The 17,089-nt window shown below is 40.6% G+C and overlaps 1 protein-coding gene across 8 annotated transcripts in view; it reads left to right on the forward strand.

Moving 5' to 3' along the window:
- Window positions 1-17,089, forward strand: part of TOX2 (TOX high mobility group box family member 2) — a 289,944-nt gene that overhangs the window by 219,518 nt on the left and 53,337 nt on the right. For 6 of the 8 annotated variants that reach the window (XM_048496202.1, XM_048496198.1, XM_048496200.1 and 3 more), the window contains 2 exons: window positions 2,647-2,886; window positions 16,320-16,547. In XM_048496202.1, coding sequence (XP_048352159.1) covers window positions 2,647-2,886; window positions 16,320-16,547 — 468 coding nt within the window. The remainder of the gene's footprint in view (window positions 1-2,646; window positions 2,887-16,319; window positions 16,548-17,089) is intronic. The other 2 variants (XM_048496203.1, XM_048496204.1) reach the window with 1 other exon arrangement.

The following is a 17,089-nucleotide window of genomic DNA, read 5'->3' on the forward strand; positions in this document are numbered from 1 at the left end:
TATAGCAATATTTTTTTGCTCATGTAGCCAAATGAATTGTAACAGATGTGAAGCATGGTCATGTAAAATGTTAATTAAAATATTACATTAATTTTTTTACTATTTTAAAGAAGGATGACAACAACTTTGACATAACTGAATTCTGTGATCCCATATCAATAGGCATTATTTCCCCAAAAATGTTACTGTTGAGTTGGATTCCAATCCATGAGTGCATGAGCAGAAGGCATTCTAATTTACACAGTGGGTTCCAGGAATTTACAACATTCTCCCTTCTAAATGCAGATGTTTGCACCACATCCCAACTATTCCCAAAACAAAATTCCCACCCCATCCATCCACCCCCTGCCAAGGGCAAGGTATCCCCTGCCCTGTGCTCTCTCTCTAGGTGGGAGACTTACTAGGAGACTTACTAGGTGTAAATGGATGCCAGTGTGAACATCACTTCTGGAAATGCCATCATCATGTCACCAAAGACCATAAGGACACTCTGGTTTCTTGACAAAACTCTTTGTTAAAACAGATTGCACCATAAAGTTTTTGCCCAAATATTAGAACTTCCCTGTGGTCACTGGTGATGTGATCACTTCCAGAAAGTCCATACCACCCTCCACCAGTTTCCAGGTGATACCTGACAAACTTATCCCAAAAATTTCCCAGCTGTCAGGAGTGGTTTAGAGGACGAAGGCAGGAGTTTTCTAAGACACAAAAATTCTTATATAATAAAGTTATAATGTATACAGGTATAAGTTATATTGCGTGTCAGTATATAAAAAACTAGTGTTGGCTGGGGGAATCCCGTCTTCTCACCACTTTCTCACCTGGCCCGCCATGTCTACCAGACCCTGCTGCAGCTATCACCAGATACATTGCAGCTCCCAGGCTCCAGTGCAGCTTCCATCAAGCTTGCAGTAATTCCCAGGCTCGGTTGCAGCAACCGTGACTATGCTGAAGGTAGACAGTCTTTTATTTGGGGAAGGGGACTCAAATGTGTACTTGTTTATTTTAAGATATCCGATTTTTCTGCAATGCTGGGAGGGTCTCCCAAGGTTGCAGGAAAACTTGTTTAGTGTCATTGAGGCTGCAATCCATGGATTTAGATATCCACAGATGGAGGCCACACTTCACTATTAAGCATATAGATTTCTGTAAACCAGATAGGTGATTTTTATAGTAAAGCTAATATCCAAATGCTGGGACTGGGTGGTGGCAGATGCTTCAAATGCATTGCAAGAAATGCCAGGGTGAGCAAACATTTCATACCTATAACATTAAAAGGATTGATTCCCAGATCAGCTTGCTTCAAATGTCCCTAAAGCAAAAGTATGTATAACTTCTAACCTAATTTTTCTCCTATCTGATACAAATGAGAAAGATTTACTGGACAGAATATTTTAAAAATTGTTCACTTCAAATAGCTTAGCCTTAAGCAATTTAATATCTAGTGCCCTTGGTGGGTCTTTGGCTGTAGTTTTGCATTTTTTTAAAAAAAATATGCCCATGTTTAAAGATTAGATAGCACAGGTTATATTTGCAGAGGTGGATATATTCTCTTAATGTTTGTATCACTGAAACAAATCTTATATTGGCCTGAATGAAGGGAATACATTATTTTTATAACTATTGATAGAGGTATTAGTGGATTTGACCTTCAATAAGAGCAATAAAACACACACACACACACATATAGTGTTGAGAATTATAGTATAAGACATTCTTATTCTGGGAACTCCTCTCCAGTTAAAACCTGTCTTTTCCTCAGTTTCTGTTTTCAAATCCCTAACTAGGTCAGCAAGTACAGAATTTTCAAGTTTGGAAATACCCATTCAGAACTGAGAAATATACTTCACGTTTGGACTACTTTAGTTTTAGTATTCTGTTTGTATTCTGTTTAGTATTTTGTTGTAAAGTGTGGTCCTTTTGGTCAAGTTTCTTTTCATTTTTTGCTTATTTTCTCATGAATGGACACTGCTGTCATTTCATCATACAATCTCATCGTTTATTTGGGCTTTTATAATGAATAGGAATATCTTTCATAATTTTCCTGGGGCAGGAAACATAAATGCCTCACCAGAGTGTATGTGGTCATTTGAAAAGTGAAATATTAAGGGGGCAACTGGCAAATCTGTTGTGTTGACCTTATTTGTCTGTGTAGCACCCTTACCCGCATCTTGCCGTATTTGGGATCTGGGATAGTGCATGGCCTAGTTTGACATCAGCTGTCTTTGCTGTTATTTTAGTGACAAGCACCACAGCAGCATTGCTATGTGAGGTATGAATTTTGGATCTCAGGACTGTCCAGGGAAATATTAGTGCATTAGAAATCTAATCTACATATACTAATATTAGCTGTATACTATACTTTTCTTTAAAAAATGGCAATCAAAATATGATGCTGTACTTTCTGCAATTTGATTGCACACTTCTGTTTAATGGAACAGTTCTGACAATAGGAGATAACTGAATGCCTTAAACAAGTTTTTTTAAAACTAGTTTTGTTTTCCCAGCATGGAAAAGACTAGTTTTTTCCCACGGTGATTTAACACCTAAGCAAAAAAATATGCCCAACCTGCATCATAACGTAATTTTTATAAGACAAAAAATACAATACAATTTTAATTAAAAAGTAATATTCTCCTAACTCAGATCCAAGAGATGGTCCACTCAGACGCCACTTCCTATGATTCCAACCATCAAGTTCCCCTGATCAATCGACCAGGGATGTTAAGCGGTCACATGAGTGCCCTCAGCCAGTCACAGCTGATTTCTCAGATGGGTTTGAGGAGCGGTGTTACCCATGGTTCCCCATCACCCCCCGGAAGCAAATCTGCTACACCATCTCCCTCCAGTTCTACTCAGGAAGAGGAGACAGAATCACATTATAAGGTACGTGCAGCCATGCCTGTTTTGACAAACTATTTGACAGTGACAGGTAGTCTGCTGTGGAGGAAATAATGTACAGCAGTCATAGCAAAGACATTTTGTTTTTCCTTCTGAAAGAGGCACTTTCTCTATAACCAAAGCTGTCTACAGAGAACATTTCTAAGATGAGGAATCATAAAGCATGTCAGTTTTTTAAACTGTATGAAGTGCTGTCATGCTATATTGATGCATATAATAAATAGTGCAATTAAAACAGCTAATTCTGAATAAGAAGGTTTCCCCTCCTGATTTTTTTCTTGTCCAGATACACCCTTTTGCATTTTCCTTTCAGATCAGGACTGAGACAATGAATGCATAGCTGAGTGCATTTCTTCCACTTCCTTGGTTCTTTTTTCAGTTGCTGCTATTGTTCTGTAGAAGCAAAATTGACATATTTGTTTGGAGAAAGAAAATGGGAAAACACAGGTATGCAGCTGGGGTTTCAGCTGAGTAGCTTGCCACTTCATCTCCAGAATGAACTAGCAGAAAATACAGCTGCTAGATTTTAACTCAGTGAGGTATTTAAATAACAACAACCAACTTCATATTTAGTCAGTAAATCAGAAGCCTTTTAAACCTCTAGCAAAAATCTTACCATTCTGCTTTGGCTACGGTCAACAGATACTGGAATAGTCAACATTACCAAGCAGCCCTAAAAAAAGAAAAGAACGCTCGTTTCCTAGTCCCTAACCTTACTTCTTACTTACACTAGTCAGCCTCTACCATATTACATTTTCTAAATATGACCATCACATTGGGCACAAGCCTGAAATTTGACCAGATCTTGTCAATTTCTTTTTTTCCTCAGGCTGTCTGCCATGTGACTTCTGAACTGAGACAGTTGTTACTGACATAATATATGAGGCAATCTAATTATGTGTTGCATTTTGTAGATATGACAATCACATTGCTTTTAAGATTTGAGTGGTTCAGATTTTTTTTAGCTTGTTCCATTCACTGAATATGTTTGTGTTTAGTCATTTAAGGATCCTTCCTACCATTTCTCTGCCTCTTTTCTCTAGCCTGACAGTCCTCCCAAGTCTCTTTTGGAATCTGAAGCCCAGTATTTATGGTACACTTATGGAAACTCCTCCTTTTTACAGTAGAGAAAAGGTCATGCTGCTGTTGTCCCCCCCATATTAGAAAGAGAAAGAAGGTGACCTTGGTTGATAAACAACAGTCAGAGATCCAGCTTAAACAAAACTTTTAAACAAAGCTAAACAAAATGTCAAGGGAAGGCCTTGCTAGTTTCACCTTTCCTTTTTATATTACTCTACTCCTTTTATCGATTATGGCTCTAGATTTTATGTTTTATATGATCAAAAAGTATACTCAGGGACAATAGTATGTTAGACATGTAGCTAAGAGTAAGTTAGAATGTGTATCTGATATTTTGATTCCTTCATCTCATCTGAGTTTATGGTCCAGATAGGAGGTGATTTACATATATTGTTGGCTGCCTGGGAACATTCAGCAGCTGCAGTACAAAGTGTGAACTTGAATATAGTGAAAGATATAACTGTAAAGGGGAATTTAGCATATATTTCTGAGCATTAAAATATCCCTTCCAATAGTGAGAGTCTGTGTCACACTAGCACCATCTGCAGCATGTCAGAGGAATCCTTGTGCCAAGACTAATATTTGGTTGAGAACCAATTGGGGGGGGGGGAGGGATTTTGCTGTTCTCCAGTAACCCTAGTATGCCATACACATAAAGGTGTGTAGCTCAGTAAAGAAAATTCCAGTGGAACTATAGGAAAGCCTAGGGAAGCAGTGTAATTCTCTGTCCTCCTCTTCCCCACTCCAAATTGACCCCCCCAAAAAAATGTTTACTGTTGTGTTGTTTCATTTGTGCATTTTCTAGAATTTAAAGCCCAGGAAATAAAAGCTACTGGCAGGGGGTTGGGATTTGGAACAGGGAAATAACCTCTTCCTTGTTATTGCCCGTCCCCTCCCCTCCCCCCAGCATTTTCCACTTCTGATCATGCTCAGTAGAAGAAACAAAAATATTCCTGCCAATGTGATTCACAAATTAGGCAGCCCATGGGGCTGCCAAATGGTCTTGGTTTTATGCTGGAAACTCATTTCCTAGGTTTGTGGAGACCTTATTCATACCAACACTACAGTGTCACTGCTTGCTCTACTTGGTAAAGTGAAGTGCAATCATCAGTACATGTAAATTTACTTACTGAGCAAATAGTAGTTCCTTGGTATCACTTCAGTTTGGGAAAATGACACAGGGCAAGTTTTAAGCATTTTTGCTCTGTGTGCTGCAGTCCTGGTCTGAATTTGGCCTATGCACACCTAGGAATGGGAATTCCCCCAAACATGCTAGTGTGGAACATGTAGATTTTGTAATATGTAAATTGGACCTCTAGTATGTGTGATGTGCTTCCAGAAAGAAAATAAAAGAGGGGGCTTTGTAATAGCAACAAAGACAAGGAAGAAACTGGTTCTCTACAAAGTGCCAATTGGTCTTAAATGAGAAATTGTATTTTTATAGACCCTTTCTCTCCCTTGTCTGCCTATATCATAAATCGTGTAAGTAAAGTTGCCTTTAGACTGGTGTTCTTTGTCCTACTTTTACTTGTGTCTTGGGTAATATTTAATTGTAATTCTTGGTGAGCAATAGTGGATTAAAGGTTAAGGATCTTTCGGTTATACACATTTGCAGTAATGTGTAGCCTGGATTTCATCAAGGTACTAAAAAAACCAGCCTCTCAGATGAGAGATGAAGGGAACACCAGTTGTTCAGAGAAGGAGCATCCTGTTGAAACGTTCTCATTTTCCTGTGTTATTTCTTGGAGTGGAAACTTCCTCATGAATATTTTCTGTTTTGCTTTATTTGTAAGGAACTTGCTACCTTAGTGCAAGCCAAACAAATTTGCATCTAATGTCTTACATATTCTTTATGTTATTCTTCATAAGTCATAAGAGGCCTAACAATTTGGTCTTGCAAGCCATTGCCTCTAGAACTCATAAACTGATTTATAAGCTAAGCCTTTGGATTTTATATCTGTTTGGAGTGCTTTCTTTATATTCTTCAAAATGTTGCGATTTTATAGTGTAGATTCCAAATCATGCCTTTCCGTGGTCAAGTGAATGTTGACTGATTAGGCGTATTCATTTAGTCGCAGATATAATTAATTACTTGGGAGCAAGTCCCATTAAAACCAGCAGGACATATTTCTGAGTTAACATGAACATGTTTCTCAAAGGCCGTTTCCGCACGGCCGTAAGGGCGCCTCCACGCCGGCAGGAATTCCGCCGGCGTGGAGGCAGAGGCAGTTTGCATGCAGGCATGCGGACGGCCTCTCCAGAGGCCGGCAGACGGCAGGGGGCTCCGCATTGAGCCGCCTCTTCCCCCCTTCCCTTTCCCATGTCCCTCTCGCGTCGCCGTCCTGCTGGCCTCCTCAGCCCCGCCCACGCTGCCCTCCGACCTCCAGGGGTCGGAGGACAGCGAGGGAGGGACTTAGGAGGCCAGCAGGACGGCGACCACCGAAGGGACATGAAAAGAAGAATCTTCCCGGCGGCGCGGTTCGCACCGCGCCACCGGGAAGACGCTTTCCCCTCAACAACAACCCTTTAAAGGGTTGTTGTTTAGGGCAGCCTGATGCCGCCCTGGGGGAGGGGAAGCGCAGTCAGGTCGGCGCTGCTGCGTTGCAGCAGCACCGCCTGTGTGAACGGCGGCCTGGGGGCGGCGTTTTTACCGCCCCCAGGCCGTCGTTTTTGGCCCTTGCAGAAAGGGCCTAACTTACTGGCTCTAGGAAAACAACACAAATAACAATTTGCAAAATTGTTGGGCTCGTCCGATCTATACAAAGTAGTCTGACAAAGAATCTGCAATGAAATCTGAATGCTACGTCAGTAGAACTTAGCTTAAGTTGCTCTTTCATGTCTGTAAGGAGAGTAAATGCCACAAAAGCCAGCACTCCGGCTGTGCACAGGAATATAGCCTTTCCTGTAACTCATAGCACACATAGCAGCTCTACCTGATTGCAGGCTTTTGCAGTAATATGAGGAATACTTCCTGACTGTGATGTTAATGGTGAAGTGCCTGTTCCCATGCACCTTGTGACTTACACAGCTGTAAGCAGAAGTGCAGAATTCAAGCTTATATGCAGACTCTTTGATAAACTATTCTGGGTGTTGTCAAAGGCTTTCACGACTGGATTCAACTGGTTGTGGTGGGTTTTCTGGGCTGTGTGGCTGTGGTCTGGTGGATCTTGTTCCTAACATTTTGCCTGCATCTGTGGCTGGCGTCTTTAGAGGTGTATCACAGAGGGAAGTCTGTTACAGTGTGTAACTGGACACAGTGTGTAACATATTTCTCTCTGTGATACACCTCTGAAGATGCCAGCCACAGATGCAGGTGAGACGTTAGGAACAAGATCCTAACCACGGCCACACAATCTGGAAAACCCACCACAACCAATATTCTGGGTGTTTTTATGCACCTTTAACACAGTTTACTGCTGACCACCACAACTTTCAGGTCATACAGTGCCATCCTAAGCAGAGTTACATTTAAGGCTGTGCTGTTTAATTTGCCCTTGGACATAAAGGGGCTGTTATTCTTATGTGTTGTAGAAAGACTAGGTCTACCCCAAGGAAATGATGGCCTTGTTAATTCCTATGGGAAGTTGTGGCCTCTCTAAAAGTAGACATGGCCTCTTGTCTACCCAACTATCAACTATTGGTTTGTATCAAGTGCTAGGTATCTCTTCCAATATCTTTAAATTTTTTAAGGGGTAGAGACACCAATTACCAGCTGTTTTATAGGTCAGCTTCTTTCTCACCCTTCTAATTTCTAAGTTCCTCAAAACCAAAACATTCCTAAGAGAGAGAAAATGTTGATTACTGCCAGAATTTCAGGGGTGTTCTGCAGACTTCAGATATCTCCAGACCAACCCAAAACAGCTAATGTCATGTTTAATTTCAACACAGGTATATACACCAGTAAGTTGCACCCTCTATGTCCATTGAAGTCAATGGTCATAGAAATGTGTGGTTCAGCTTATGAAGTAGTCACAGTTGTTTGTTCATGCTCCTTTGGTTCCCTAAAGAATTTTGAGAGATGTAGCTTGTTGTGCCAGGTTGAGAAAAGTTGTATCAGGTGAAATTGCTTCTTGCACTTGGTCTTCCCAATAAACTATGGTATTATTATCCCAGATGAGTCTGTCAGGAGAGATACTTTTTTGTGCTGCCTGTACAGAGGCATCAGTTAAACATATATCTACTATATCATGGAAATCTTAGTCAATGATAGTTTTTTTCCCTCCCCTAGTCCTTTAATAGGGCAAAAGGTTATTGGTGAAAACAACCCTTTGAGAATTCTGTATCCCATGAAAATGCACAGTAAAGCAGATTAATTTATTGATACTCTTTCCTGTCAGTACAAGATTTACTGTGTTAGTTTGAAAAGATAGAACATTTGTCCTGGAGGTTTGTAATGGGCTTTTGGTATATCAGTGTTCTTTCCTGCTGATCTTCTGGCAGTTTAGAAGAGAAGAACAAGCTATATTATTGCCTTGTTTGCTGTTTTAAATGTTGTGTGTATGTATATGCTGTAATGTTTCGCTTTGAATTGCATTTGATTGGGTTTTTTGTTTCATTTTTTTGAACAGCTGCTTTAAATGGTGGGGGTGGAATATAAATATATTAAAGAAATAAATGGGTCGGCTGGTGCAACTACTGAGAATGCCACCCTCTGCACCTTTACTATCACCAGAGAAGCCAGCTGCTTGACCCGGGGAGAGGGACTTAGTAATGGGATATGGTAGGTGTTTCTGGAAGCTAAGGACTGAATGGATGTTTCTTTATGGTTGGTAAGGAAGTGGGGTCAGGTAGTGAGATGATGCAGACACATCAGTGACAGCAGATCTGGGCAGAGTCTAGAGTCTTTCTTGGACTAAGGCCAGCCATAATCAAGCCATCCTAATTTGCATTCTGTTTGCCAACTTGACATATGCAAATACTACATTAAAAAGTAAAAGAACTGGGTAGAACTGGGTATGCTTTATGAGCTAAAAACAAGGGAACAGTTTTGATCATGCTCAGATTTTTTTTTAAAGGCTTTAGTATGGCTTTTAAAAATTACACTCTGAAGAGCATCTTTGTTTGTATTATTTGTGGTCCAGTGCATGAACTTGAATCCATTATTGCTTGAAATTCAGATCATGTTATCAGAGGACTCAGTGCATTAGCAGTTATGACAGGGTTGCATTGCGCTATGAAGGCTTTTAAGGTGTGGGCTGCAGTGAATTATGAGCAACTTCTTCCTAGCCCAGCAGAACCCATAGCAATAACAGCAACCCTCTATGTACCCTTATGCACAATGGCTAATGATTACAGAACACTATCTGGAAGCATTCAAAGTGTTTGGGGGGCATTTGCTTGTGGATTTACCCTCTTTCAAGGTTTGTATATATTAGTGGGGAATACTGCTGTATCATCAGGAAGCAGATGTTTTATGTATGGAGCTCAGAACAGCAGCAGGAGGATTCAAGATGGTGTGGACAATTTGGAAAGATATTACAGTTGCAGCTCACCTTCAGTGAAATAATTGTATGATCTTTTCATTTTATAAAGCAAAAGCTATACAATTAAAATAGAAGGTAAAGTAATACATAAACAAGACACTTCCAGAGCTCTGAAATACAAAATCTCAGGGTACACTGAAAACAAAGAAGGTTTCATGGTATCAGATAATGAATCAAACATCAATTGTAGATGTTTCTATTTTGTTAAGCACATTTTTAAGCTATTATTTTATGTAATACAGATTTTTTATAATACAGATTTATCTGAATTTGTTTTTCCAATCTTGGGCCCTTTCCACACCGCAACGGTGCGGGGGTGCGTCTGCATAAACAATGCCGACGCACCCCCCTGGGACCGTTCGCATGGACGGTCCCAGGAGGGCGGCAGGCGGTGGCACAGCCTTCGCACAAGCTGTGCCGTCGCCGAATGCCTACCTTGTCTCCTGGCTTCCAGCTCGTCGCAGAAGCCAGGGGACACGCCCCTGCAGCCTGGAGTGACGGCTCTGGAGTCACAGGCCAGGGGGGCGTGTCCCCTGGCCTCTGTGACAAGCCAGAAGCCATTCATGAGGGTGAGGAGAGTTAGATCTCGATCTCGATCTCTCTTTCTCTCTCTCTCTCTCTCTCTCTCTCTCTCTCTCTCTCTCTCTCTCTGTGTGTGTGTGTGTGTGTGTGTGTGTGTGTGTGTGTGTGTGTGTGTGTGAGAGAGAGAGAGAGAGAGAGAGAGAGAGAGAGAGAGAGAGAGAGAGAGAGAGAGACTGATTATACACTGCTGCTCTGCCCTGCAATGAGGGAACATTTCCTTCGGGTCAGAGATTTCTGTACTGATGTGATCTGTGTTATGACATTGCAGATTCCAAGAGCCCTGCAGTTAGTGAGAGCAGGGAAACCCTTATGTTTATCCCTGCTTCTGGGTTTCCACTCCTTCCGGACTCCCCCTCCCACACAGTTCTCATGGGCATTTCCAGGTGATCTACTGTTGGCTTTTGCAAAAAGCACAAAAATATCATCACAGAAATATCAATATGAAAATTTAAAGGGCTTTAAAAACAAAGCCAACAATCTTGCAACAACCGGCAGCATCCTGGAAGTAGGGGCAGGCAAGGCACGCAGCAGGCAGTGGGCACCACCTCGCATATAAACAGAGAAAACATGAGGAGACCCCACAATGACCCCACTGTGGAGCAGTGAGCCCTGAGGAAAACACTCCTGTATAATGGGCCTCTGTCTTTCCTCTCATGACTTACTACAAATGGGCAGCTGTCTGTCTGATAAACAGCCATCCATTTAGAATAACCTTAATAAGAGAGGACTGGATGAGCAGGAAACATTATTACTTTTGCCCTTCCCATTTTCCTCAAAGTGTTCTATCAAACATGACTTCATTTACACTCCGAAGATCCCGAGCACTTTTGGTAGAAATACTTGCAAAGACCACCCTGGCATAAGTCTCTCCTGTTGACTGAGTGACTGACAGACTGTCATGTTAGATTCCCATTTTTTGCTTAATGGTTTGGTATTTTTTCCTAACCGTCTGAGATTTTTCTATTCGCTCCCTTCAAAATGCATATACTTGCTGGAGTTCAGAGCAGACTGTCAGGCTGCTTAGAGGTGCCATAGAAGTGTTAGAATCAGATGCTTCATTCAAAAATTCTAGCAGCAGACTTTGCTTCTAGAAACTGTAGGTTTAGGCTGTGTTCAGGGTTTAGTAGTGTACTCTGAATGCATCCTAAAATAATTCTTCCATCTAACACATTTCAATTAAAAAAAGATATCCGTGTATCTAGGGATACTTCATATCTGCACTAATTTGATGGAGGTGCCAGAGGCAGATAATATCTCAAGAGTTGCAAGTGGAGCAATTAGCAATCTGGCCTGGCTGTATGCTGTATCTCTTATTTAGCAGTTCATTTATCCAGTATCAGAGTACCTACATTGATAGGTTTGTGCACACAGATCTGCTATTCCACATGCATGTGTCTGTTACATTTTTTTAATCTGTTTTGTTATAGCAGAGTATTCAAGCAAGTTAAAATTCAGGATAAGTAGTTCGCTTTTGTTATTTTGTTATTATGTGTTGCACTGATCTTGTCTTCTTTGCCACCTGCCTTTCAGTTTAACTTGGAGACTTTCTAAAATTAATTTTAGAAGGGAATATGTTTCTTGCAATTTTCAATTTGCACCTTTTTTTCTTGAAAGCTACTGATTTGGGCACATGTGCATAGATTAAATCATAGATCAAAAAAACATCTGGATCTTTTCGTTCAAGCTCAACAAGATTTCAATTTGCACTGTGATGTACACAGGGTGCACTGGTTAAATCACAACTGAAAAAGGAATCCTGGTCCACAGGGTCTGATTTGATTTTAATCCATCAAGAGCCAACATGGTGTAGTGATCAAGAATGGCAGAAGGTATCAGGTGAACTGGATTTGTTTCCCCACTCTTCTACATGAAGCCTGCTTGGGCCAGTCACAGTTATCTCAGAAATCTCTCAGCCTCACCTGCTGAAAAAGGTGTCTGTTGTGGGAGAGGAAGGGAATGTGATTTGTAAGCTGCTTTGAAACTTTCAGGTAGAGGACTCTCTTTGGCAGCACATATACTAAACTTGGGAGACTTTGGGGTTGAGAAAAGTTTGGACTCCAGAACAAAATATTTAAATTTATTTTGGTTCATTGCAAAATAATTTGGAAAATTTCCAAATAAGCAAATAAATACAAACAGAAAAAAGATATGGTCGAAGGCTTTTACGGCTGGAATCAACAAGCTGTTGTGAATTTTCCGGGCTGTGTGGCTGTAGTTTGGTAGCATTTGTTCCTAATGTTTTGTTCTCAAATACCCCACCGCACAATCATTCTACACTGTGCCACAGAGAGAAACACATCTCATTGTGACATACCTCTGAAGATACTAGCCATAGATGTGGATGTCAGTCATAGGTGCAAAAACTACCAGACCACGGCCCCACAGCCTGAAAACCAGCAACAGCTAGAACATAGATAGTTAATGAACTGTTACCGCTGCAGAAACAAGATTAAGTAATCCAGAATCTAGAGAGAGAAACACATGCAGAGAATGGATTAAAATAAAATGAGCAATATAAGATCTATGACACATTTTACAATCTTCATTATGAAAACGGTGGATGAAATATTCCTTGAGAGGTTATTCTGTTATCTTAGTGCCAATGATTTTCTGTCTGGCTTATAAACTGTTGTCTCATCTACCTTCACACCTTGGTCCCTTGTGTTGTTCTGTCCCTTGTGTTTTTAATGGTAAACGATATCTACTGACCAGTAGATTTTAATAAAAGGATGGTGGCATGGTATACTCTGCTTCACCGAAAGACAATAGTACCGTCAGTTGAGGTGCAGCTGTTGAGAAAATAGCCAATGCAATCCTTACAAATTTATTCTGATTTCTTTACTACAGACTTGTAAACAGCCAGTGACAGTAAGGCCCCTTCCGCACATGCAGAATAATGCACTTTCAATCCACTTTCACAACTGTTTGCAAGTGTATTTTGCTATTCCGCACAGCTGCAAAGTGGATTGAAAGTAGATTGAAAGTGCATTATTTTGCACGTGTGGAAGGAACCTATGTGATATTTCCTCGTGTCCAGCCAGGAAAACTTTGAAAAAAATTGTATATTTTATTTTCTGTCAGCTGCCTAATATTAACATATTGCAAACTAGCAAGCAAATAAGAGTTTGTAGGCTATTAACTTTTGTCAACTTATTTCATGGTTTCTTTAAGACACAAGTATTACATTAACCAAGCAATCCTGAGAATATTTTCCTGGAAGTAACCTGAAGTTTCCTGAACATTCCTGAATAGAATTCTGAGTATATCTGTTTAGGATGGCAATGTAAAACTTTTCTTTAAGTCATGCTAATTTACCTGTACTAAAGATGTCCTTTCAGATGTTTTTGCATGTGGATGAGGTGTGTGGTTGCATGCACTTTGTGTAAGAAAAGTTAATATTGTCATCAAAGGATAACATGTAAAGATCACCATCCTCTTCCATATTTGAAGAACTGAAGCCATTGCTAACCATCAAGTCTGTCTGGGCCTCAAATAATAATCATAATAATTGCAATAATACACATTCTTTCAGAGGATGACAATTTCACTGAGCTCTGAGATAGATTAATGTGACTGGAAAAAGAAAAAAAGTAAAGATGTTAAAACTTCTTTCAGTAGCTTTTGGTGAAAATGTGTGCATGGTTGAAATGAAACCTGCTGGGAAAACACTGGAGATTACTGTAGAGATCACAGGCTGTAAAAGTGTTTGGTTAGTGAAAGAAACTTGAAACTCCCACAGGAATTGTTTTGCCAGAATTGCCAAGGGAGATTACAGGTCTGTAGGGGGAAGAAGGGAAGAAATAGCTGATATTTCTTAGAAATCTTGTTGTGTTTGATCTTTGGCCTTGGCGTTCATAACAGAGAATGAAGAAAACATTGCAACGCCCACACAGAAAGCAGTTTTGACATTTGTAAATCTAAACAACACAAGGGCAAGTGAAAGCAACTGTGCAGTGAGGCTAGGCAGTGGGGAACATTAAAGTTCAGTGCTGGAGTAGAACTCTTGGACTGCTGTTTAGAAATGAGACATTAAAGGGGTCTCTCTTTCTCTCTCTTAAGCACACAAAGTCCTTACCTAACGAAAAGAAAGAAGGAATGCTCAGCCCTCTGGACAGAGACCAATTCCAGATCAACTGATGCTGATGTTTAGTGTGAAGCCTTAAAAAAAATCTCTGGGCTTCAGTGTAGGGAGGACATGCTCAACTGACCCAATCATTAACGTATCTGGAGAAGTAACAAGACAGACAGTGAAGAGTACAATAGGTCCATTAATCAGACTTTGAGGAGGGCTTTTGATACAGGCTGTAGTTGTAAAGGCTATGGACAAGGTTAGCAGTACAATATCAATTATCAGAATTTATTTCATTACTAAGTGCCACACAAAGCACTTAACAAAGTTGGGGGTGGGAGAGACAAAGCCTTGTCTGTCAAGTAGGGGGTGGGAAAGACAAGGCCTTCTCTGTCAATCACTGGCAAAGTCCTCAAAATATTAAGTGTCCAGAGGAACTAAGCAGAGATAAAGATTGGAATTCAGAGTTTGGATTTAGAAGAGGAGTTTGGATGTATACCCCCCCCTTTTTCCTCCTGTAAGGAAACTCAAAGGGGCTTACAAACTCCCTCCCTTCCTCTCCCCACAACAGACCCCCTGTGAGGTAGGTGGGACTGAGAGAGTTCCAAAAAACTGTGAACTAGTCCAAGGTCACCCAGCAGGAATATAGGTGTGAGAAACAAATCTGGTTCATGAGATAAGACTCTTGTGGAGGAGTGGGGAATCAAACCCGGTTTTCCAGATTAGAGAACACCTGCTCTTAACCACTACACCACACTGGCTCTTTTTAGTAAGAAGATTTTTCCCAGCTGTTTGCATTGTAACATCTAGCTTATGATGTCAAAACTAGGCATTATAGAACACATATGGATGATAGCAAAAAAGCCACATCCCTATGTTTTCTCCTCCTCCGTTTCCCTTGTGATTTATTTTGTTAGTTTAGCTTTTTATCCTGCCTCGCTTCTACAGAAGAAAGTTTCTCTAGAAATATCTAATAGGTTGGATCCAGTGTAAGCCACCAGCAGTAAACAGAGATCAATTTCCTAAGAGCAGCCATGGTAGATCAGACCAATGGTCCACCTAGTCCAGCACTCTGTTTTACACATTGGCCAATCACATGCCCCTTTATCACTTGATGATGATTTGCATATGTGAATCAGCCATCACAAATAAAACTCAACAGGTTCTGCTAAGGACTTCATGACAACCACAGGGCTGTCTTAGGTTTTGTTGGGTTCAATACTTGAGAGTGGTCATAAAGAGAAGGTTACAACACCTAGGTCTCTCTGCAAGGACCCATTAAGACAGTGGTTCTCAACCTTCCTAATGCTGCGACCCTTTAATACAGTTCCTCATGTTGGGGTGACCTCCAACCATAAAATTGGTATATATAAAATATAAAAAGACCATTTTCCGATGGTCTTAAGCAACCCCTGTGAAAGGGTCATTCGACCCCCAAACAGGTCGCAACCCCCAGGTTGAGAACCACTGCATTAAGATGATCCAACCTCAGAGTACTGTTGGAGTCAATATTTTTCCAAATGGCTCTGGGAACTTTTGAGAGCCTGGACAAAGATCCTTGTTTAGTGCAGCAACGAAGGGTTTGGGGGACCAGCTAGAATCCATTGGTGGAAAACTCATGCCAAATCATGCCAAATTATTGTGGTTTGAGTGCTCTTTTTAAATGTTCTTTGTACACTGCCTTGAGCATTTGTCAAAGCAGAAAGGTGGGACATATATTTTTTAAATAAACGTATCAGTAACCTTACACAACCTCCCACACAGTGTTTTCCAGTGGAGTTACTTCACACAGCTTGTAGCTCAGCAGATTATTCAGTAACTGAATAATGAGAATTTTAAAATGCACCTGTGTTTGTGAAAATAGCTGTGTGGTAGCAGTAAGAGTGCTGTGCACATAAATCCTGTAGTGCGTTCTCAAATGTGTGTATAAAGTCCCTGTTTTGTGAGTGTTTATCAAAAATCATGACTGTGGAAAGAACATTTGTAATTATGAGTCAGTATTTTAGTTGTAAAATCTGAAGTTCTTAAGCATATCAGTCAAGGAAGAGGAACAATATGACAAGCTATTTTTGAAAGGGGCAGTCCTAATTCTGTTGGCTGACTGATTTCTTTTGCTCCCTCTACAAAATTCAGCAGGAGCTTTGATCCAAAGTACAAATGATGTGAAGTGAAGTCACTAATGCATCCTTCTTGATATTCAACAGGTAACTGGGGAGAAGAGACCATTGACGGATCTGGGCAAAAAGCCTAAAAACCAAAAGAAGAAGAAAAAGAAGGACCCAAATGAACCCCAGAAGCCAGTGTCTGCTTATGCCCTATTTTTCAGAGATACACAAGCAGCCATCAAAGGGCAGAACCCCAATGCAACCTTTGGGGATGTATCAAAAATCGTTGCATCGATGTGGGACAGTTTAGGAGAAGAACAGAAACAGGTGAATCTTTTGTCATTCTTACCATTGAGAGAGTGGGGGAGGGAGAGGGATGGAGGGAGGGAGGGATGCATTCTTGATGTAAAAATAATCTGATGCTTCTGCAAAACCGTTAACCGTTCGCTTTGTAAAATGAAAACTAAGTTTTTCTGTAGCTGACTTTTTCTCTTCTACAAAAAAACACTCTTTCTCCAAACCCCTCCTGAGCCTTCAGAAACATGAAAACCTTAGTGACCCTGCAGGCATGGTAGGGCAGAGGCTTACTTGGGTTTATATAAACCAAGCTATTGTCTCAAATACGAAAGGTACATAAAATTCATTTATTTTCAGATTCAAGTTTTCTTTCCTGCTGTAGTGTTTCTGTAGTTCTTTATTGTACATTCTACACCTGGGCTTGTACAATTTCTGTAAAACTCCCATAGACTAGACTAGACCAGTTCCGTATATTGTGACAAGATTGATCAGAATCATGATTTGTTGTACAGTCTGGAAAAGGAATGAGGGACAATATAATGTGTGAAGCATAAACTGATGAATGCATTGAG

Source organism: Sphaerodactylus townsendi, linkage group LG05 (genome assembly GCF_021028975.2).
Source record: "Sphaerodactylus townsendi isolate TG3544 linkage group LG05, MPM_Stown_v2.3, whole genome shotgun sequence".
Lineage (NCBI taxonomy): Eukaryota > Metazoa > Chordata > Lepidosauria > Squamata > Sphaerodactylidae > Sphaerodactylus > Sphaerodactylus townsendi.